Source organism: Acomys russatus, chromosome 8 (genome assembly GCF_903995435.1).
Source record: "Acomys russatus chromosome 8, mAcoRus1.1, whole genome shotgun sequence".
Taxonomy (NCBI): domain Eukaryota; kingdom Metazoa; phylum Chordata; class Mammalia; order Rodentia; family Muridae; genus Acomys; species Acomys russatus.
Window position 1 is genome coordinate 69,027,347 of NC_067144.1, and position 23,321 is coordinate 69,050,667.

At 46.4% G+C, this 23,321-nt stretch overlaps 1 protein-coding gene across 1 annotated transcript in view; it reads left to right on the forward strand.

The window, feature by feature from the left end:
• The window catches only part of Hunk (hormonally up-regulated Neu-associated kinase), a 110,778-nt gene that overhangs the window by 49,354 nt on the left and 38,103 nt on the right, over nucleotides 1-23,321 (forward strand). The window contains exons 3-4 of the mRNA XM_051150191.1: nucleotides 10,578-10,633; nucleotides 16,712-16,847. Of these exons, the coding sequence (XP_051006148.1) occupies nucleotides 10,578-10,633; nucleotides 16,712-16,847 (192 nt within the window). The remainder of the gene's footprint in view (nucleotides 1-10,577; nucleotides 10,634-16,711; nucleotides 16,848-23,321) is intronic.

The window sequence follows — 23,321 nt, forward strand, 5'->3', positions numbered from 1 at the left end:
AAGGAAACAGTTGTAGATTTGCAGTGTGTGACAGTTTTGGGGTTGTGTATCCTGCCGGCCGTGATCCATCCCTTGGCTGTATAAGGAAATGGCGGTGAATAGACACCTGGCTCCGTCTTTGACAGAGGCAGAATCACATCATGACGGAATCAGGTTGGATTACAGACTCCGTGGGTCACTGCAGATAATAGGACTGGGGGACTGCAAGTGGCAGAGTGTTCCGTGGGACTTGGTGTTTTCCCCCCAGGGTTCCACGCTATCAAAAATAAGACAAGTGCCAAGCTTCTCAGGGTCAGAGGACAACAAAAGAAGCCCAAGCGAATCCTGTGAGGTGGCACATGGATCTCCCCGCAGGAAATTCTCAACAGCCCCTCTAAAGTAATTTTAACAAAATCCAATCCCTCAGTGCAATTACTGTCAGAATGTCAAAGGAAGGAATTTAATAATGTTTTGATAGCAGAGACAGGGTGCTTTAAAAAAAAAAAAAACAAAACAGCTCTCATCTCCAGCTTTGCCGCTCTTCCTTTCTCTCCTTGGAAATAGGTTTATAATTCAATACTGGCTCGGGCTCTGGCCTTTGAAAGTTAGAAGACAAGTAGAGCATGTTTTTCTCTCTGGAAGTCACACTGTGTGTGTGTGTGTGTGTGTGTGTGTGTGTGTGTGTGTGTGAGTGTGTGTGTGTGTGTGTGTACACACATACATGTATGGGACAGAGGTTGACATTGGGTCTTTTTCAGTTGCTTTCCCACCTTACTTTTTGAGACAGTCTCTCACTCAGCTTTGAATTTACTGATTAGATTAGACTGGCTGGCCCTCTTCCTCAGCCTTGTGATTGCAGGCATGCGTTTCCGTGCCTGGCTTTTATGTGGTATTGGGAACCTGAACTCAGGTGCTCGTGCAAGGACAGCAAACATTCTAGTGAGCAAGCTATTTCCCTAGCCCTTGGAAGTCCTGTTAGACATGGGGGATGGGTTGTTAAGACAGCCACTAAAATATGTCTTATCATATATTGTCTTGGCTTTTAAATTTTTTATATAACTGACTTTTTAAACTTTTTTTTTTTTTTTAGGGCCATCAGCATATTTTTGACTGTCATTCCTTTGGTTCTCCCCCTTCACCCCAGTGGTGGAGAATTTTCTTTTTCATATGATAGTGGAGGTATAAAGTTCATAAATTATTCTGAGGCTGGGTTTTTCAAACGAATGAGAGAAGTTAGCATTTCAGAGAAGCCTTGGAGTCTCTGGTGGGAAGACTTGTGGGTGAACAGATTGAACCATGGGAAAGGATGGCAAGAGTTGCCTCTGGCTGTGCGGATATGATTCTTGTGCTGCAGGATGCTATAAGCTCTGAGGCTTCTGAAGGTTCAGGCTTGGTCCTCCTACCTGTGCCTCACCCACTGAGCCCCTCAGTTTGTTTTATGGGGCCCCTCCCCCCAAACGCTCTCTCAGCAGGACGTCACCATGTCGTCGTCATAAATGGAGCTTGACTCTTAAATTGAACCCGAGAGAACACTGTGATGAGAAACTAATTTGAGACTCTGCTGGTCATTCACAGAACAGATTCCAATCAGTGTCTGTAGGCACAGCATTCCAGTGTAATCTAGGACCAGTTGTCCCTGAGCAGGAAGAGACAAGCCACAGGCCTGCTGGACCAGAAGAAAGGGCTCCAAGATCAAAGGGGACCTGCAGCCTGTGCTTAGACTGGGGTTAGCACCTCCCTGCCCAGGGCCTTGACCCTCCTCATTCATCACATTGGAGGGGTGTCCTCCCTCCTGAGGGGATCACAGAGGGGAAGAGAGGCCTTTTGTTCTCTGGAGGCTGACAAGAAGCAGGCGCCACCTGGTCAGGTTGTATAAATCCTTTCAACCTTTAGTACTTGTTTCTTAGCAAGCAAAGGGGAGGGAGGGACGAGCGAGGGGACTCCTGTCTGCTCACATCCGGGAACCCGGGAACCGCTGGGGATCCCAGAGGCCAGAAGCTTGGATTTAGATTGTGTAGACCACCCATCTCTATCCTGTCGGCTCACAGCCTACAGTGGGTGAGGCTTCCCATGCCTTTGCGGGTCTGCTCTGTAAGGATCATCCTCCATGTAGTGAGTGTGTGGGTTCCGTGTCAAGTGTTCTGAGCCACTGGTTGCTGCCTTCGCCATCTTTCTGTGGTCCCACTTCAAGCTTAGCTCCTCTGAGCAGCCCCACGTTCTTTCTGGAATATTCCATAGTCTCCCCAGGATTTCGGGGGGGGGGGCGGAGTTTGCTGGTTCACTTAGTGTGAACTTATTTTATTTATCTTTTTTTTTTTTTTTTTTTTAGCTTATTAGCAATTTGCTTGTGGAACATTATAGGAAATAAAATTTTCATTTAAAATAAATAGATCAGACTTCACAGACTGTATGTGCATTTTATTACCATGCCATCTTGTAAATAATGAGATTTACAAATCACTTGGTCTTAAGGTAGTGCTTTTGAAGGTAAGACAAGGAAAAAAGACTCCAGTTCACCACAAAGTGTCTGCTGCCTTAGGGAGCTAGAAACTTTCCCCCACTCTAATTCTAAAATCCATCTGTGGCTGACTCCACAGGAAAAACCTTCTCCCCCAAACTTCAGCCTCACCCTCCCTGGATTCCATCCCCTGGTCCTTTCCATGGGAGGATCACGCCCGTAGTACTGATTGTTCATCGCCAATTCTTTAGCCACTCTAAGTCTTTTCTGGAGCTGTCCCTCTTTCATATGCCATACCACATGTCAATTTCACATTATCATATGTGTGTGGTATGTATGTATGTATGTATATATGTATGTATGTATATATGTATGTATGTATGTGCTGGCCATGGAACCCAGCTCATAGTTCTAAATCTTTAAGATGACCCATGTAATAGTCAAATTTGCAGTGTGATTATCTTTTCTACCATCCTCCTTTACAACTGTTATCACCAGTGTCCCCTGAGAGTGCTTTCTTAGGATGCTATTGTTCCTTCTTTAAGATGTATTTTTTAAACTGTGTGTGTGTGAGTGTGTGTGTGTGTGTGTGAGAGAGAGAGAGAGAGAGAGAGAGAGAGAGAGAGAGAGAGAGAGAGAGAGAGAGAGAGAGAACACAGGTGCCATGGAATCTACAAGAAGGTGACAGATCCTCTGGAGGCTCCTCACTCGGGTGCTGGTATCCTCCACAAGAGTGGCATGTGCTCCCAGCCTCTGAGCCATCTCTCCAGCATCTCCTGACAGATGCTGTTTGTTTTAAAGGAAGAATAAAATGCTCAGGAAGTTTGATTGACTTGCTCAGGGCAAGCCAGTGGGGTCAGTGAGAGAGACTGTAGGTGGAACGGAGTCCTGCCTTACTTTCAGGGCCATGGCATCCTGTTTGTTGCTGCCTGCTTAGTCCCCAACTCTAGGCAGTTCCTGCTCTTCTGTGTCTTAGGTTCCCTTCATGTCTCCTTCAATTCTGGCTGCTCAGCACACTGTATTCTCACTCTTCCCTTTCATTTAGGGTCTCACCCCTGAGGAGGTCCTCTGGCCTTTCTCCTAAATTCCTGCCACTCCTTTGTTACAGGCTCAGTCTACTGGGGGTCATGTTCCTTTCTTCCTCTTCCATGATCCTGGAAGCAGTTCTTTCTGTCTCTGTGTCTCTGTCTCTGTGTCTCTGTCTCTGTGTCTCTGTCTCCCCCCGACCCCCGTCTCTGTCTAACACACACACTCACACTCAGTACACACTCACCCAGTCATATCTATTCTGTCTACACGGACAAGTACATGATCTTACACACATGTATGCGTGTGATGCATTCACAGGTTTGTGTACTAGGACACACATGTTTGTGTGTGCACGCTTGTTTGTGTACCCTATGCATGCTTGTTTTCTTCCACATGCATGCACATGTATGTAATACTCTCATGTGTGAGTTTGTATGCTTATAGTGTGCACTTGCACATGCACACAAGCACACAGTGGACCCATGCATGCTCACCTCCACACCTGCTCCCCTTCCCCAGTACTGCTCCTGGGTAACCCTTTGTCCCACAGGATCTGTGAGATCGTCCCCACCAATCAGTACCCAAATGCATGTGACAACAAAAGTCCTCTCTGCCTCTCTCCTCTGTCACACTCCTCTGTCTGGCAAGGCAATGGCTGGAGTTGCTTATGGCCAGTCCTCCAAAGTCCAAGGTGACTATCTTTTCAAAAACTGCAAGTGTGGGTGGATGGAAAAGAGAGGAGGCACACATGTGAATATTGGGGTGAACTTTTCATGGTCAGGAGTGGATCTGGTTTTTTGAAAGACCTAGAACTAAGGGCCTATTGGCAGGTGAGCTCACTACACATCTCAGTGAACCACACCACACGTACACACTTCAGCGTCGCGTGTTGCACTTTCACCCTGCGCCTTGACGACAGGCAGCTCCAGTGGCGGTGCCCTGGTGCTTAGACTCCCCTCCAGCACTGACTCAGAAACTCATCTCTGCTGCTACAGCCAGCTCCGTCCTCCTCCCTGCTGTTCCTAAGCACCCCCAACCCTGAACTTTAGTACAAAAAGTCTCACTTTTCTTTCTTTTAAGCATTTTCAATTGACACATACTTTTGCACATTCATTGGGCACAGTGTGATGATTTAATAGGTGTATGCAATGTGCGAAGGTCAAATCAGGGTAATTAGCAACCATCATTTCAGACATCACTTCCTGGTGGTGAGAAGACTCGAAACCCTGTCGCCTAGCCGTTGTCGGTCACACTGGATTATTGTCAACTATAGTCACCCTACCATGCTATAGAACCCCAGATCTGGTTTCTGTGTTTTTGTACCTGGGTTGCTAATCTCTCTCTGTCTGCCCTTCCTCCCCCAGCTCTTCCCAGATTCTGCCTCCTACTTAGAGGAAGTAATTTCTTTTGCATCCATAAATGGCTGAGAACATTCAGTATTTATCTTCCTGTGCTTGGCTTATTTCACTTAGCACACCACCCGTTAGGTTATATATCCAAAGGAAAAATAATGAGCAGTCAATGACCATATTGCCAAGTCATCCATCAAAGTTGATGGACAGAGGAATGTGGTACATATACCCGACAGAAAACTATTCGACAATGTGGATGAGCCTGGAGGACACAGTATTAAGTGAAATAAGCCTTCTCTTTGAAGCCCCGCAGCCCAGAAAAAGGGACTTCCATGAGCTAACCCTGAGCTTTCAGGTTCACCTGCAGTGAGGAGGCGAATCTGTTTATATTTTATTAATTTTGTAAGATGGGAGGAAGATCCTTTCGTTTCCTCTCCTGTTCATAAAGTGGTGAATCCAGTCAAGGACCACTAAGTGGAACCAAGCCTGCCTTCTTCACCTGCCTGCTGTTGGAGCCTCTCTTCCCCTGGGCTAAATCTGGCATCTGATACAGACAAGCACTCAAACCTGTGGTGACTCTAGAGTGGGTGCCACATGTGCATTTGGGACACAGGAGTATGGTAGAGCTGGTTTTCTGGACAACGGAAGCAACCTTTAGAAGATATATTATAATGTGAATGTGAAAAAAACCTTATTAATAAATTTATCATCCTTTTCTGCTCAAGAGGCTGCCTTAGTTTGGTGACTCCCCCCCCCCCCAGCTTTTTTGTGGCCTTTTTTGATTATAGGAGAGTGGGTGGACAGTGTTCAAGTGGCCCATTGTGCAGAATGGACTTGGATAATAACCTAAGGTAATGGAAGATGTGCCTAAGTGAACATCCAGAGGGAGCCTAGCGTGTTCATAACACAAAAGCACAAAGGCTGCTTTGAAGAGATTGTAGACTTAGTTTGTAGAGCGCTCGCACAGAAACTCCAAGGTCCCCAGTCACCTTCCCTTCCTCTATAAGTGTTTTCTACATACATGTCTTGGGGCGCCGTGGCACCTGCCCCTTTTTAGTTGGTGAACTAGTTAGTATGCAGACATTGGCCTTAACTGAGGTCTGTAGATGACATTGGGGTTCACTGTAGTGAGCATTTCTGTGGACCCTGACAGACCTATGATATCCTGGGTATCCCAGGTGTAAAAAGAGCCTTTTCTCCATCACCCCAATCCCTCACATCCCATCTTTCAGATACTCCAGTCTCTGATATGAAATGACCTATCTAGTGTTTGGATATAACTCTAGGATGTCTCTAGATGGCCAGTGCAAACGCCATGCTAATGTTACACTGCCCTGTTCTATGGCAAGGAAAGAGTCTGTATACTCCCTGCATAAGAAATATTTTTTCCCACCATATATTTTTTGGTCTAAGCCTGGAGAACTGGTGAATCCAGATAATGTACTATAGCCAGGCTAAAACAGTGTTTGAACCCTGGACATTAAGTCAGGGGTAGTGGTGCATGCTTATAATCCTACCTTTGGGTAGCTGAGGCAGGAGCATTGCCACAAGTTCAAGGTCAGACTGAACTACATAGCAAGACACCCGCCCCCCAACTCCTCACCATTTCAAAGCTTAAAAAAAAAAGGCTTCCTCCAAATTTGGACACAGAGACCTTTGTCTTTGAATCATCAGGGGAATACTATTCTTTCAAAACAGGAGGGGGGGGGGAATGTCCTGGGAAGGTTAATGCTTTTGCCATTGGCAATCAATACCACTTAGCACAGAGGGACTTCATCCTACCTCTCTAGCCTTGGGTGGTCCTGGTAGTGAAACTGGTTCCTGCTGGAATCCTCTGGAAAGCTGAACAAGGGTATAATCTGGGTGGACACCCTAGCTAACAAGGTTTTTGCTATCCATTTCTCCTGGGAACTGGAGTTGGTTACTTGGGGAGCGACTGAGTGGGAAGACAGTGGCTTTGAGCTGATTTTATTCTCCTTTTACTGAACAATTATGCTTTATACCTCCTTTTGGTGTTATTCATTTCCCTGGGTTTTTGCAGATTTTTTTTTCTTTTATAGTGTTTCTTTTCTGTGGGTGCTCTAATCATTGCTGCTGGTTTCTCTCGAGGCATTCCCCGCCCCAGAATTACTCAGCTTCAATTTATTTTTCGTATCAATTACTTTTTTTTTTTTTACCTTGATTCTTTAAGCTATTTTTCTGAACAATGTTTGTTCTGAACATTTTTTTTTTTCCTTTCATGCCTGACTGTGACTTCCATTAGGCAAGGAGGCTTGATTTCACTTGAGGCAAACTGTGGCTCTGCCTTAGACTGAAACAGTGCTGCTGCTGTAATCAGTTTCCACCGAATCACACTTTGGGCTGTTCCTGGTACACTGTTGTGCAGTTGCCTGCCTCTTGAAATTATCATAAATGCTTGAGTAAAAGTCAGATTTATGTAAGGTCTTAATTATCTTCGGGAAAGAAACCGTCCCTTGCAGTCTCTCTGCAAATCTCTTATCATGGTGGGCACAGTGGATGCTGTTACATTTTCACCAACAAAGTTGTAGTGAGAGAAGACACATTATACTTGGCCTGAGTCACTGATGACCCCGGGGCTCTTCAGTCATCCTAGGAATCAGGTTGGAGGGGAGATGAAGGCAGTGGACAAGGCATCGCAACTTCTGGAAGAATGGCTTGCAACTGTGATGGCTTATCACGCAGACTACATTGAAAACCACCGAGTGGTTCATTTATGCAGATTTTAAATGAGTCCTTATGGTTTAGGGATTCAAGCAAGTATTAACACACACAGATACATTTATCGTATCAGCTAGTGGTGTAGCTCAGTGGGACAGTGCTTGCTAGAGCTGCACAGACCCAGGCTTGGATGTGAGCAGTGAGAAAAACAAGATGTTTTGTGTAAATGTTTAGTTCAGGAAGGGTTAGCTGCCACGTGGTGACCCGAAGAACCCCTGGTTCTGACTTGACAAATGGTAGTAACCGTGTTTTGTTAAACGTGAGGTGTGTATGTGTGTGTACTTAATCATTCTAAAGTCAGGGCTGGGTGTGGTAGCACACACCTTTACTCTGCAGAGGCAGACAGATCTCTGCTGGTTCCAGGCTAGGCTGGTCTACATATGGAGTTCTCGGCCAGCCAAAGCCACACAGTCAGTTGTATGAACATTTCAGTCTGTCGTCTTTTGTTTTTTTTTTTTTTTGTGGTGTTGGGGCTTGAATCCAGGGCTTCATGCAACTGTGTAGTCTGATGCGATATTGCAGTTTCAAAGCTAACCGGTAGCCAGAGACTCCGTAGTTCCGTCAAATTCCTGAAAATTCATATACGTGTTTTCTAAAAACCCAAAGGGACAAGGTCTGCTTTGGGGAAGAAGGTGGGGCCCCATTATATTTGTGTGACCTCATGTCTAGATATATGTGATGCCTTTTAAATCAGTTTCTAAGTGCACTGTGCATTGTTCCGCTTGAGCTGAAAATAAACTGCTTTTCCCCAGCTATGTGTGCATTCAGAGGAGACTGTGTGTTTGGAGTCTCCAGTCGGATGTTAACACACCCCTCACCCACATGTCAAGCCTCAGAGCTCCCAGCAGCCTTCTGGTTCTGAATCCACTGGACATTTTTCCTCCATTCGACTCCTTGATTCTCCTCATTCTGAGAGCCACCCTTGGGCATTCTAAAGAAGCCATCTTTAGCTCCCTCTGCCCAGTCCTGCTGCCAATGCCTGTCCTCCTCAGGGGAACCTGTGCACACTGATTTGGTTAGATTTTTTTCCCCTCCAGTTTTCTTCCTTGTCACTAGGACAGTCCTGTATCTCTCCTGTGCTTCATCTCTTACTCCTACTGACTTGGTTGCTGGCGGGCCAGATCCTGACTCGAAGCTTGGTCTGCTTAGCGTCATTACCGTTTTATACTCAAGTTTGTTACTGGTATTTAAAAATTGAGGCGTAGTGGAAACTTCTGGCTTCTCTTGCAGAATGGGCAGATTGGTAGCACTGGGGCTGAGCTGTACGCAACTGTCTCTATTTGGTGGGACATCACTGTTTCATCTTTTGCAGACTTTGGTATAAGACGTCAGCTGCCATTTTTGTTTTGTCATTATTACACTGTTAAGTTCCTCATAATAGACACAAGAAAAAGAGTATTTGTGTCCTGATTTCTCTATCCCAATGTAGGAAAATTAAATCAGGGTCAATCATAGCAGATAGCATATAAATGTGTATGTATATTGACATTTATGGAAAGGCATTATTTAAAAAGATTTTTAAAAAAAATTTATGAGTATTTTGTGTGTGTGTATGTGTGTGTGTGTGCCCGCGCAAGTATATGCACTGTATGCATGTACTCACATAGCTTGAGGCTTGCAGAAGAATGTGTCAGATCTTTTGGATTTAGAAACAGCTGTGAGACGCCATGTGGGTGCTGGGAGCTGACCCCAGGCCCTCTGCCTGAGGAGCAAGTACTCTTAGCTGGGGTGGCATCTCTCCAGGCCCTGGGAAAGTATTCTTAGTTAGCATTCAGTGCATGTCTGAGTTGGTTGGTATAATTTACGATTCCAGGAATTCTAAGTGTTGACTAAGATGGTTCTGAGATAGCTTACATGTATATTTTCGTACAAATCACGTAAAACTCTGTGGGTGTTGTGGTTTGGTTTTGAGGTGCTGGGCTGTGAATCCAGGCATCATGCACATTAGGCAGTTGCCGCAGCTCCAGACCCCAAATGATCTTTTTGTTAATCTAGGTTCACTCTCTTGTTACTTACTGATTACCTGCAATGCACAAGGATTCCAGGGGACAGCAGAGAGAATGGCAGCTTGTTCCCTGGAGGAGCTCACGGTCAGCTGTGCTGGGGTGTCATGCTTAGAGGGCTCTGCTGGCTTTTCTGTCTCCTGTGTCAATGGGCGGCATCACCTGCTGTCAGGGGGATACTCCTCATCCCATCTGCAAACTCAGCTCCCTTTCTCCATGTCAGGTTAACATCCACTCAGGCAGAACACCAGGGATTAGGATGCCGACATCTGTGGAACCCATTATTGCACCTGTGGTAACATCTGTTTGCTAAATAGATGAAAATGTTATCTGTCTGCCGACGTGCTGTGACATGTAACACTTTAAGCGTGGGGGCTGTGGGGTGGGTTAATTAAATCAGCTTTCAATTCTTATTTATTTTATTTTATACTTACTTTGCTGATGTGAGGCAGAGGAGGGCGGACCATAGCACATGTGTGGAGGTCAGAGGACAGCTTGTAGGAGTTGGTGCCCTCCTTCCCCCGTGTAGGTTTTGGGGATCGAACTCAGGTCATCGGGCTTGGCAGCAAGCGCCTTTACGTCCTTAGCCCTCTTGGCTCTATTTTGTTTAAGCATTTCCCCAACTCCGTTGGTGTCCCCGATTGGTGCTGCTCAATGTCGCAGACTCTGTTTCTAGTCACCAGTATGCAGGCAGCAGCTGTGTGGAGTGGTCTGTCCCTGTGCTTTTATTTTTATTTTTTATTTCAGCTATGTTGCACTCTCAGATTTCAGGCCCACTCCTGGGATCTGCTCACCATCTATCTATCCTGCCCTTCCCTGAAACCCTTTAGCTTTTATAGTCAGTGGCAATTAATTATGTCCTGTCTTATACACATTTACTTAATGACCAGGTTTCAGCAGAGAGGGGTTGGGGGAGGGTTGAAAGTGGCTCGATAAATGTTCACTTCCTTTCAGGAGTGAAGCGCCATTCTGCTCTTTCCAATGCTTACCTGAAATGTATGGTTTTATCTGTTTCAGAGACTTGAAGATAGAGAATCTGCTGCTAGATGAAGACAATAATATCAAGCTGATTGGTATGACTTTTTTTTTTTTAAAGCAAGATTTATCTTTTAAGTGTTGTGTTGTCGATTGTTAACTTGGAAAGTTGCCCATGGTCTGTATCTAATCCTATAGTAAGATTTCAATATATTATTCCTTATACTTCGAATGTTTAATAATCATTTTGATGGTGAAAATTAATTTTTAAAGTAATTTAATAATTTATTTAAGTAATAAATTGAAAATATTAGGAAGATAAAAAAAAAGAGCATCATTGGATTGTGAAGTTAGTTTTATAGTTCCAAGTGAATATTTGCTGGTCACATATTTTCTTGGACTTTTTTAAAGCTTCAACTTCTTGATATGTGTATGTCCCGTTCAGGTGAGTGTGTGTGTATGTGTGCGCGTACCGACATGCGTACATGTACATGGGTACGAAGGGCAGGGTTAGCAGGTGTTTTTCTCACTCACTTTCCACCTTATTTCTGAGACAGGGTCTTACTGAACTCAGAACTAACCCAGCTGCTTAGGCTGTGTGGCCAGGGATCACCAGGGAGCCTCTGGCCGGCTTCTGTTTCCTCAGTAGCAGCAGGAGTGCAGACATGTGCCTCCGTGGCTGGTTTTTTACTTGGGCGCTTGGGAACGCCAATGCTCTCACGCTCTCATGACAAACACGACCCAAACTTAACCACCTCCTGAGAGCTCCTCAAACTGTGACTTAAAATCAGATGGTTCTGACCTCCCTCCTTTCATAGATAATCTTGTGTGTGTGTGTGTGTGTGTGTGTGTGTGTGTGTGTGTGTGTGTGTGTGTGTGTTACCTGCATGTATGTCTGTGCATCACATTTGTGCCTAGTACCCATGGAGGCCAGAAAAAGTCACTGGATCCCTTGGAATTAGAGTTATAGACGGTTGTGAGCCGCTGTACGGGTTCTAGGACTCGAACCAGAGTCCTCTGCGAGAGCAGACAGTGTCCTTAACTGCTGAGCCATCTTCAGTGTCTTAAGTTCAGATGCTCCTCAACATTTGTATAGGTTGTTTCTTATGTGAATTAACCAGAACATGTATTGTTTCTAGTAGAAAATAGTTTGGGTCAGAAGTGTTGCCTGTAGCTTTTTCGTATCTTATTCCACTTTCCCACATATCTTGTTTGGGAAGCATCAAGCAAGGCAGAATGAAGCTGGCCTTCCTGTGGCGATGGGGCTGTGGAGGAGGTGCCTGTAGAGGAGTGATCAGTTCTGGATTGCAGGGAGGTGGCTGGGCATTAACATGACAGGACACTGGGTTCTGATTAGTTCTAATTCAGGAGCCAAGGGGATTCCCAGCACTGTCCTGGAAGAACTGGGCTGATTTTGCTGGTGGTAGTCTCTGTCTCTGTCTCTGTCTCTCTCTGTCTCTGTCTCTGTCTCTGTCTCTGTCTCTCTCTCTCTCTCTCTCTCTCTCTCTCTCTCTCTCTGTGTGTGTGTGTGTGTGTAGTTGCTCTTGGCTGTCAATTTCTGCCCCCAGCCGTGAGGCCGCCAGCACCATCTCACACATCTTGCTTTTCTTTCTTTTCCTACTTCAAATGCAAGTAATTTCCTCTGCCTAGATGGCTGGAAAAGACCCGTTGACATCTTGGATCACACTCAGTGCCTGGCTGCAGGGACTCCAGCCCACTTCCCCGGGTGACTAGGCACCTTGACAGCTGTTGATGGATTTACCCATTAGTGGAAAATTAACAGTTATGAGGAAACCAATCTTCCCAGCGCAAAATAGGCCCTTTAATGACCCTATTTTTAGCAGATTCTTAGACCAGACCAATGATTTTCTTTTGTTAAATTGCTTCACTATTGCACCGAGGCTGTCCTGAGAGACACACTGAAGCAGGAGACGAGGTGGAGGCCCTGCTGAAAGGTCTGCGGGATGTCTTTCTGGTCCAGCTCTCTGGGACCCCCAGCCTATAGCAAACGAGCCTCCTGGAGGAAGGCAAAGGACAGAGGGAGGAGATTCCACTCGCTCGCCCATGGCTAATGTGTAAATTTATCTTTGGACGATCTGGAGGTAGAAGTGACAGAGTTGTAGCAGCAGAGATTCTGAGGGAATGCGCTTGGTTAGGGCTGGGTGGATACTGCAGTAAAAGCCGGAGGAGTTCACTTCCATATTGAGGATGAGGCCACTGACTGGGTCAGGCAAAGCGTGTTGCCTGTGACAATTCCAGGTCCTGTCCCAGGCACTGTCCACACCTTCTTTCTCTCACTCTCCACCTCCCTTTCTTCCTCAGCACCTTTTCCCTTTTTCTGTCAAGCTCTGGATGACCACTTATTTATTTATTATTTATTGTATATGAGCGTTTTTATCTGCAGAAGAGGGCACCAGATCACACTATAGATGGTTGTGAGCCACCATGTGGTTGCTGGGAATTGAACTCAGGACCTCCGGAAGAGCAGGCGGTGCTCTAAACCACTGAGCCATCTCTCCAGCCCAGGATGACCACTTACAAATCTGTTCTGTTGTACAGACAACGCTGCTGCAACAGGCAGGCCTCGTTATTAACGAGGTGCTTCCTCTACGATAGGCCAGCACATCTCTTGACTGCTGTGTCCATCCACAGCGTTGAGGACCACTCGCTGAAGTAGCAGGTGCTTATCTAAGCAGGACCGAGGTTGTGCGAATCAACCTTCTGAGGGGAAACTTACACAGTCTCTGAAGGGACTGCAGGCCTGAGCTAGCCCTGGAATTCTCTTCTCAGGAAGAATGGTGGTTGCTTTGTGGAGACCAGGAACTGTTCCACCCACCTTCCTTAGATTTTCACCTCTTGGCTGGTAACCATGACATCTGGCCAGGTATTTCAAGTCATCAAGACTGTTAAAAAAAAAAAAAAAAAAAAAAAAAAAAAAGGCAAATTACAACTAGTCGTTCAGACCAAATTTGCCTTTGAGGTTCTAGCAGTGGGGACCTTTCCTGGTCATACGTAGTTCAGGAGAGCCTGCCCTACCCCACGGGCATGCTGTGCTTGTAGCTAAAGTAAAGGAAGTGGTGTACAGAGAGCAGAGTGAGGCACAGAGAACCTGATTGGTTGTAGTTCAGAGCATCCTTACATGAGCATGGCTTCAACAGCTAACCACTGGTGATGAGCCAAGACTCAGCCCCTTATTGTAGACTGCAGTGTTTACCTGCCATAGTAGATTATAGTTCACTATGCATAGAAAGGTCTTCAGTTCCGACTTAGAATATATAGAGGTGTTTTAGGCCAAACTTAATTTGGTAGTACAAGATGGCCAAGCCTATTGGAGAATGGAGCTAGGATACTCAAAATCGACAGGAAGGAGGTGCTGGTTTCTGTTGGTCTCTTCACTCTCTCACCTCCTGGTTCTCTTATGACCTAAATGATACTAAAAATGAGAGATGCGTTGCTCTATCCTTGAAGGCAACCAGTTGCTCCATTCGTCCAGTCTGCTTCCCTGGATTTCAGGGGGAAAAGCCCAGTGTCTTATGGGTTTTCTTGCCTCTGGGATGGGCAGTGTGGATGAAAGGTCTTTACTAAGCCTTATTATTACTATGTTAACTTGAAAGCCCTTTGAACCTCTTTTCTTCAAAGGATTTACTTAGGTGGTTTTCAAAGAGGATTATAGCTATTATCATTTCTTCTTAATAGTTTCCTTGTTTTGGAAACTGTTTGGTTTAAATAAACTTACTTAGCCATGTTTCAAATTAGCCAGAATGAGCAGGAGAGTCAATCATATATTTTCCTTCTTACAAAAAGAAGAAAGAAAGAAGGGGAAAAGAAGAAGTCATCCCGCTGTTTGGGGCAGCTCACCCATCCCTAGGGATAGCTACAGCTTAGAAGAGCTGTGAATGTTCACTGGGGCCTTCTTTGGAGATTTCATTTTGCAGCTCTCAGAAGATTGAGTGATAATTAGCTTATGTATTTACCAAATCTAATTGAGGCCGACCTATCTGACATTACTGGGAGGCAAATTTCTCTCTAGTTTCACCATTCTAATTATAGGCATATGTGTAAAAATTTAATAACCATAATTATGAATGTGAAATATTCTGCCGTTTATTTCTCTACAATATCTTTAAAATCAAGTCGTTTTACTAAGATGGAGACAACTTCTAAATGTAGGTTCTGAGCCCCTTCCCTTCGCAAACCCTGCACGGATTTATCCCCTTGAAATGCACTCTTCCGATAAGGTCCCTAACTTGCTTGGGACAGGGAAGGGTGATCTGGCTTCTTATCTTGCCTTTCTTAATAGACCAGCTGAGAGAGAAGGGCGGAGGTGGTCTGATGGAGGCCGCCCTTTGCTTTAAAGAGTCCCTGTTGGAGGCATGGTATCTTTGCCTTTAATCTTAGAAACGTAGAGGAGCATTTTCTGGGATTGCTGTCAGACTGAGCCTCTAATAGGCAGCTTGCTTTAAACTTTGCCTCCTGGTAGCACTGCTATCTTTACTCTGTGGTACTGTGTCCAAGCTCCCACTGTAGGTGATTTCTTCCACTTAGCACTCAAACCCTTCTCTTCCCCACTGCCTGAGTATATACTGGGAGCTGGGAACAGGGCCCCTCACCTTCTTAGCAACAGATGCCTTTTCAGATGGGAGGCCAACTACCCTCTGTAGTGACAGAAAGGCTTTTCTATGCAGGTCTTGGGGTGCACACTGAGGCAAACTGGACCAAAGGGTACAGGTAAGAAGACAGGAGGGAACAAGTGAAAAAACAAACAAACAAACAAACACACACACACACACACAAAAAAACCCAATCAAAACAAAAGAAGGCAAAGTTCAGTGTTAGAACATGTTGTTCCTGTTGGCTGTTTCGTCAGATGCCTAATGTATGCTCCAATTCTTCCTCAGAACCTGAGCTGAGAGCTTGGCACTCTTTGGAGCCCAAAGGACTTCTTGGGGTTCACTTCAGACAAGCTGTTCATTACAAAGTTCACTGCACCAAGTGTTAGGAAACTCTCCAGTCTCCTCATTGTAACCTGTGCTGTGCGGGTGGCTCCACACCCTGCCCAGTTTCTCCTGCCGTCATCTCCTGAGTTTTCGCCACCCCCCCCACCCCCTACGGCTTTTGTGGCAGGCATGCACTCGCAGGTGGAGGCATGCTAGCACTAAGCGGAGGACAGAGATACTGCCAGTAGTACTGCTGCAGAAAGCGTGGGCCTTGCTTCCGGCTTTGGAGCCAATCTCTGCCTTGCCCTTATGGGTTAAGAGCTCGGTATTTGCAGTGGAGTTCAAAGGATGACCCAGGATCTCAGATCTGAATTCTGGCATCAACAAAGATTGAAAGAAGATATCAGAGGAGGAAAGAACCCTAACAGCTCTCTAATTACCCTCCACTTGTTGTATCTTTAAGATCAAAAGTAAGTAGTTCACAAAACCCGTCATAGACCCCCAAGTAACTGGGAGGCACATTGGGGCTTTCCCGCTGGCTTCCCAGATGCCTTCCTCAGCCTAGAACAAAGTGAGGCCATGAGGTCACTCAGTCTGGTTGGCATCGCCATCCTGCCGGGCCTTCTTTTTCCAGCCAGCATGCAGGGATGCTTAAATTGTGTCTCCTCCCACCCCACCCCAAATCAAATTATGGTATACCTCTGGAAGGAATTTCTTAAAGACTTTAACGAAATGAAACTGAGCTGAAGAAGTCAGCTGTAATCGGTCAGTGACGTAGTCGGGCAGCCGGAGGGACTGTCTCTCCCTTCAGTGTCTCCATTCGGTTTCTCCCAGCCTGGCCACCGGGCAGCCAGGATCTCAGCCCGCTCTCCATTCCTGCCTCAGTCCTAGAAAGCTAACCGTCTCTCTTTACCCTGGATGACTCATTTGCAAGACTCGATAGAAATATGTTTTGGCTCATCACACTGTTAGGTCTAGCTGGCTTGTGCAGTGAGGGCTGATGTAAAACGTTCCACTGAAGAAAGGGAGCCGCCACCCATGGCACGCCTTCGTCTCGAGAAGTCTGTCAGAGGTTATAGTTTGCAGCTGGCTGGCTTCCTGCTGGATGTTAAATTATGTGTTAGCCTGAGAGAATGCATCCTTTCCTGCTGTCCTTTTTTTTTTTTTTTTTTTTTCCCTTCCTTCCTCGGTTTTGCAATTTTTCTAATTCAGAGTTTATGTTTGTCTTTTCCTCTGCAGACTTTGGTTTGAGCAACTGTGCAGGGATCCTGGGTTACTCGGACCCATTCAGCACACAGTGTGGCAGCCCTGCCTATGCCGCTCCAGAACTGCTTGCTAGGAAGAAATACGGCCCCAAAATTGATGTCTGGTCAATGTGAGTTATCCAGCTTGGAAAAGTCGGGGTTCCCTCCTGTGCTCGCCACGCCTTTCTGATGAGAATGTACCTAGTGCATGCTGTGCAGTCTATCATCCAGCATTGTGGGGTCCAAGCTTTCTTGTTTTCTTTCCAGACCTTTTCTTTATAAACTTTCAATGGCATTTACAAACATTTCATTGGGAGCAGGGGAAAGCAGAAAGCCAAGCCCAGCCATCAAAGACCTTGCATTGGTGTTGCATGGAGCACTCATGTTCTTAGGTAAAACACTGTCCTAAAGCCAGGAGTGCTGAAGTTACAGCTACCTGGGAGGCTGAAGGAGGAGGATCTCAAGTACAAGGCCTGCGTGGGCTCTTGAGTGCGTTTAAGGCCCCTGAGGCAACTGAGCAAGACTCTGTCTGAAAATAAAAAGAAATGGATGGAAATGCAGCTGGTGATAAAAACTGGCTTACTATATGGCGGGCTCTAGGTTCAATCACCTATGCCACTAAACCAAAGCAAACAAACACATGTACAGGTATATAAACACACCCATATAGACCACCACATATACACTCATACCTACACAACATACCACATACACGCACCAAACCAAACCAAACACATGTGCACATGCATACACATAGACACACAGCACACACAATGCACTCCACATATATGTCTCACACATCCTCACTAAAACAAAAGCAAGCAGATCCTACCATAGTTTTCTAAGCACGAGCTTTAAGTCTGTCTGATGCTGCCCACCTCTCCCACTTCTTTGTACCTGCCTGGTCCCCCACCCACAGCTTGGCGCCTCTCCCATGTTCCCACCCATCTTCCCTTTGCTGGAATGCTGTTCCAGCTCTCCATCCAATCTCACATCCTGTCTTTATTCCAACAGCCCCATTGTGGACTCTCCTTGTTCCCTGCTGAGGACCCCTGGGCCCTGTCACCTCCTTACTTCTCCTTTCCACCTGCCACTGCCTTTCACACTCTTGTTTGCAAATCCCTTCACTGTCTCCTCCTCCAACAGGAAGGACAGCAGTCTTGGGACAGCTGGGGAATCCATTAACACTACATGGAGGAAGTGAGAGGAGTGTAGAAACCCTGATACCAGGAGACCTTGCAGGGGTGTTGTGTCTCTTGCGATGGGGAGATGACCATAGGGAAGGTGGACTTGGTGGGCTGGGGAGCAGGTGGCAGTTTCGTCCTGAGGTCAGGCTTAAGGGAACACACAATATTGTGTTGCCCCAGGTGTCAACAGGATGAAATGAAGCAGGGGTCTCCTAAGTGTAGGAAGCCTGCAGAGGAGAGCACCAGGCCCAGGCTCTTCCATCGCTTCATGCTAACTCTGAGACAGAGCGAGTCAGTTACCCGTATGGAGACGAAAGCACAGGCTGAGAAACGTTGGGCTTCATTCTTGGCCTTTTTGCCAGGTTGCTTGGCCAGGGAAAGGAATTCATATTTAGCAACTACTGACATGGCCATCTATTCGTTCTGTGACCAAGATAAAGGGTCCTGTTTCCCAGGGAAGGTTCTCTCCAGTGCCTCCTTCCCAAGCCCTGTCCCCGTTGAGACACAAGGACTCTGTGACTGTCTGGAGTGGTGGCAGGTGACACTGGAGATGATGTCGGGCCGTGATGCCTGGATAGATCAGGAGCTGCTGTGTGCGGCCAATGGGCAGTTTGCCTCTCTCAGTCATCTTGGTGTGGATGGGTCCCTCCTGGGGTTCCTCAACTTCTCTGATAGTGTCCACTTGGCAGAATTATTTTCTCCAAGAAGATAAAGCCCAACCATAGGTGCTCAGAAAAATCTCTGTGGAGGCCAGGTGACCCCTCTTGGAAGTTTACTGGCAGGTAGACCAGGGAGCAGAGTGTGGAATAGGTAGACTTTCACTCATGCCGGGGTAGAAGAGTCCCCAGGAGAAAGATAACAAGCAGTAGTGACCAAGACCCTGTTGGGTGCTTCTGTGTCACTTTTCCTGGTACCTCATTAGGCAGAGCCAATTGCATGGCCCAACTTTAAGCCAGGAAAGAGACTGCCTTTCCTGCTGTTGGGGGTATAGCCAGCTACTGTGACTCATTTGCCTGCTTCTAAGAACCGAGTTGTGCCCCACAGTCTTCAACTAACCCCCCCCCCCCCACCACCACCAATGTCGAGGTTTTTGGTGATAAGGCCTTTGGGAGGTTTTAGAATTAGATGAAGTGAGGAGAGTGGGGCCTTATAAGAGACACAGAGAGCTTGTATTGTCTGGGTGCCATGTGCGGCCACAGGACAATGGTGGCTCTCTCCCAACTAGGAAGGAGGATCTCACCAGAACTCAGCTGTTGCTTGATCTTAGACTTTCAGCTTCCAGAACTGTGAGACAATGTCTCTTATTTGAGTCCCCCGCTCTGTGGCATTTTGCTATGGTAGCCTGTACTGGCCAGCTTTTCATCGCCATAGCCAAATTCCTGAGGTGATAAGCTCATGAAGAAGAAAGGTTTTATTTCTGACTAACACCTCTGAAGGTTCTAGTCTGTGATTGATTGGCCTCATTGATTGGGGGGGGGGGCAGGGGCTGTGGTGAGGCACAGCATTGGGGGGCAGAGTGAGTATGTGACAGGGCAGAACTGCTACAGTTACAAGCCAGGGGACAAGGAGAAAAAGAACGCAGAGCCCGACGGTCCCTTCCCAGAGCATGCACCAGCTGCTTAAGGATTTCCAGTAGACCCCGCTCCTGAAGAGCCCATTTCTTCTAAGAATGCCATCCTGGCAACCAAGCCTTGAAAAGCACATGGACTGCTCGCTGGTGGAGACCTGCCCAAAGCACGGTGTTGATAGACCAGGCTGAGCAAAACACATAACGTCCCAACAGGTGCCCTGTAAACAGAGGCAGTGGCAGGTGGTGTGGAGGCTGCTTGAAACTGAGAAAGCAGGGGAGAGGCCCTTTAATCTGCTCCTGAGAGCCGAGCGATGCTGGCCTGGTACAGAATAGGTAGGGGAGGTTCCAGGCAGTGTGTACAGTGCAGGCAGAACTGGCATCCGATCGCTACCAACTCTTAAGGTCTTGGTGAAAACAAGACACCTTCAAGCTTCTTTAGTAGACGGATTTTTCCACCACATGAGAGTCCTGTGTCAGAGGTAGGTATTAGGTTTCTGTGTGGCACCCACGGCTTTGTTGACAGGACCTGGGAAATGGAAACCCAAGGGAATTCAATTCAAGGCTGTTTAAGATGAGTGGACACGGAGGCCACCGTCTCTCTGCTCCAACGCCATTATTACAGAATGCCCTCTTCTTCCTTATTACCATGAAACAGCGCAGTGAAGACCAGATTTCTAAAAGCAAAGGCAAACTCCTCTCCAGAGGTTTTGAGCCTGCTGGGTGGCAGGGATTAACCCTGAGGCTTGTGGGGCTGCTGAAGCGGGAACCCCAGCCTGTTACATAGGAAGGCTTAGGCAGCCTGGAGTGCTGGAGCACCCCTCTGGTGACGACATCATCATCTACAGGAAGCAAGATGGGGTCTTATGGTGGTCATCGTTTTCAATAGTATTATTTTCAGGACCATACAAATTATCCTTAAAATCCTCTTCACCTTTTCCCCTCTCCTCACTCAGAGGTCTTGTACGCACACACATACACATTCAGTCTCTCCCTCCCTCTCGTCCTCCCTCCTCCTCTTCCCTCCTCCCCCTTCCAGTGAACTTTGAGATTTTAGACACCAAACTAGAATGTTCGTCCTGGTACATCAAACACTTAATATTGCTTCTTAACTTTTCCTCGGAGTGGCATATGTCCTGATTTGAAAATAACTTTAATGCAGATTGATTGATGATTGAAATACTGGAAGGAGCTAATTGCAAGATAAGTTAAAGTATGTAAGTGCAGGTTTATTGGAAGCAGCTCTCGGCCGCTATGCTTGGGAAAGGGAGGGGGGAGGGAGAGAGAGAGAAGTGCATGGGGATAGATAAGAGGAAGGGAGAAGAAGGAGAAGCACAGAAAGAGAGAGAGGAGTCGGGGGGGGGTGACCAAAATGTCTGGGTAACATAATCAAGGGGGAAGGGACGCTCAGAGTAGGGACAGGGTATGCCAGCTATGCTCTGCACAAGGTGGAGGCCAAGGGATGTCTGAAAGCAAACAGATTTTTCTTTTCAGCCTACCTGATCTGGAACTCACTCCATAGACCAGGCTGGCCTCAAATGCAGAGATCGACCTGCCTCTGCCTCCTAAGTGCTGGGATTAAAGGTGTGCGCCACCACCACCCTGCATCAGATGTACTTTTAAAAAAATATATTTTATTAATTTATTCATATTACATCTCAATTGTTATCTCATCCCTTGTATCCTCCCATTCCTCCCTCCCTCCCATTTTCCCCTTACTCCCCTCCCCTATGACTGTGACTGAGGGGGACCTCCTCTCCCTGTATATGCTTATAGGGTACCAAGTCTCTTCTTGGTCAGATGTACTTTTTAATTGAATGGAATATATTATAATGCTTGTTTGAGAAGCTCAGCGAGCCTCTAAGGATATGAAAAATGGACACCAGGAGTCGTGTCCCTTCAGAGAGGAGGAGGAGGAGGAGGAGGAGGAAGCATCCTCACAGTTTGCCCTTGTAGCTGTGGAGATTGGGTGCAGAATCATATGCAGCACACAGGATCTCCTGCACTTCTTGAATCCTCTTTCACAGAGCTCATGGGAGGGAGCCTGCCTTTTCCCAGTGCCTGTGGGAAGATAAGTTGGGCAAGAGGCACCATGTTATTTCCTGTACTCCCATCTCTCTACAGAACAGGGTGCTCAGGAAGAGAATGACAAAATCTGGGCCGGGTCCCAGGCTCTGCGTTTTGCAGAATGATGCCAGCTGCCATTCCCTGGGGGCAGGGGTCACACACAGAAGGGGTTTCTCTGTCTTCGTGTTAAAAGATGGTGAGGGCAGCTGCAGGGAGGAGATATCTGCTCATCTGGGGAAGCTGAGGGTTTTTTGACTTTTAAAAGAGAAGTTCCACGCTAGCTGGGGGTGGTGGTACATGCCTCTAAACGGAGGAGTGATGCATTTGAGGCTATCCTGGGCTACATTGAAACCCTGTCTCAAAGATGAAGCTTCCTTTAGCTTTGGGGATTTTTAAGTTAATAAAATACAAGGTATTCCCCCCCGTTTGAAGCTGGCACATTTATTAAATAGATCAGGGAAGCAAAAGGAGCTAGCACCTTGAAATCCATCAGGAAATATTTTCTTACCAAATGAAGACCATTTAAATGGAAGAGGGTTGGGCCAAGGATATTTTTAGATGGACGAACTATTTCTATTTCCTTTCAGGGTCTTGAATTGGGAGTTGTTACTAAAAATTGATGCAGAAAGAAAGGAGATAACTTTCTGGTGGGGGTCAACTTTAAGTTTCTCAAGGTAACCCTTTATTGTAGAACTGTGTGGAACCAAGATAAGTGTGATTCCCCTCAGCTGATCCCTCTATGAACCAGGTGGTTGCTGAGGGCTCCTGGCCATATGGCTCCAAGACTAGTGGCTTCACTCCCCACCTGCCCTGCAGAATGACACTTGCTTTGTTCCTTGCATCAAGGCCAAGTTTCTGGCAGCTTCTCCAGGGAGCACTGACTCTGCATCTCTCCTCTCGGAGATAGCAGCTTTTCCTTCAGGGAATATTTTAAGGTCTCGGACTGACTATCAGGGCCAGCATTTGCCTTCTGACTCTGTACCACCGACTCCACACTCTTCTCCCAGGGGTCCTTTCCTTCTTCCAGCTGTCTACAACTGGCACCAGCTCCTCCTCTTTCGACATCAGAGCATTGTGCAGCGTCCGCCATTCTGTTGGCTTTTCCAGCCTGCAGTGACTCCCTGCACTTCCTCCACTCTTGCACCGTTCCTCTTTCCGTCCCTGTCTCTGTAATTGCTGGCTTTCTTCAAAGCTGTCTTGGAGTCATAGAGGTTCTGTGTCTGCCGCAGAGAACCCAGGAAACCCTTGGGCCATATTTCAAAAGGCTTTTCAGGAAATTCTGAGCATGTTTTGAAACTCCGCCTGATTCTATGGGATTACAGAGGTTTATAAACCGCATTCCACAAGTCTCCCTTGGTATTCTCACATACTTGTGAAATGTCAAAGGGGCTGCATTTCTCCTCCTCCACATATTAAACATGGATGAAAACTCCAGGGGAGAGGAATTAAGATGTCCAGTCTGGTTTCTCTTTTGAAAATCTCCTGGGGCTAAAATGTGGCTTTCTATTATCATTTGCAGTATGGCTCAAATATAATTGTAGTTTCTGTTGTTTAGTTTTATTTTTTTAACTTATTTTATTTATTTTTAATGAAACAACATAGAAGATTATTTGGTGCTTAATTTACACCAGACACTGCACTTAGCTCTTCGTCTGGTTTCAGTTATTTAGCCCTCAGATTGTCTTATATTTCATGGGTAAATAACCTTGGGATGAAGTGAGAGAAATCATCTGTAAGGGTTTGTGAGGTTTGTTTTTTGTTTGTTTTTGAGGGAGGTTTTTTCG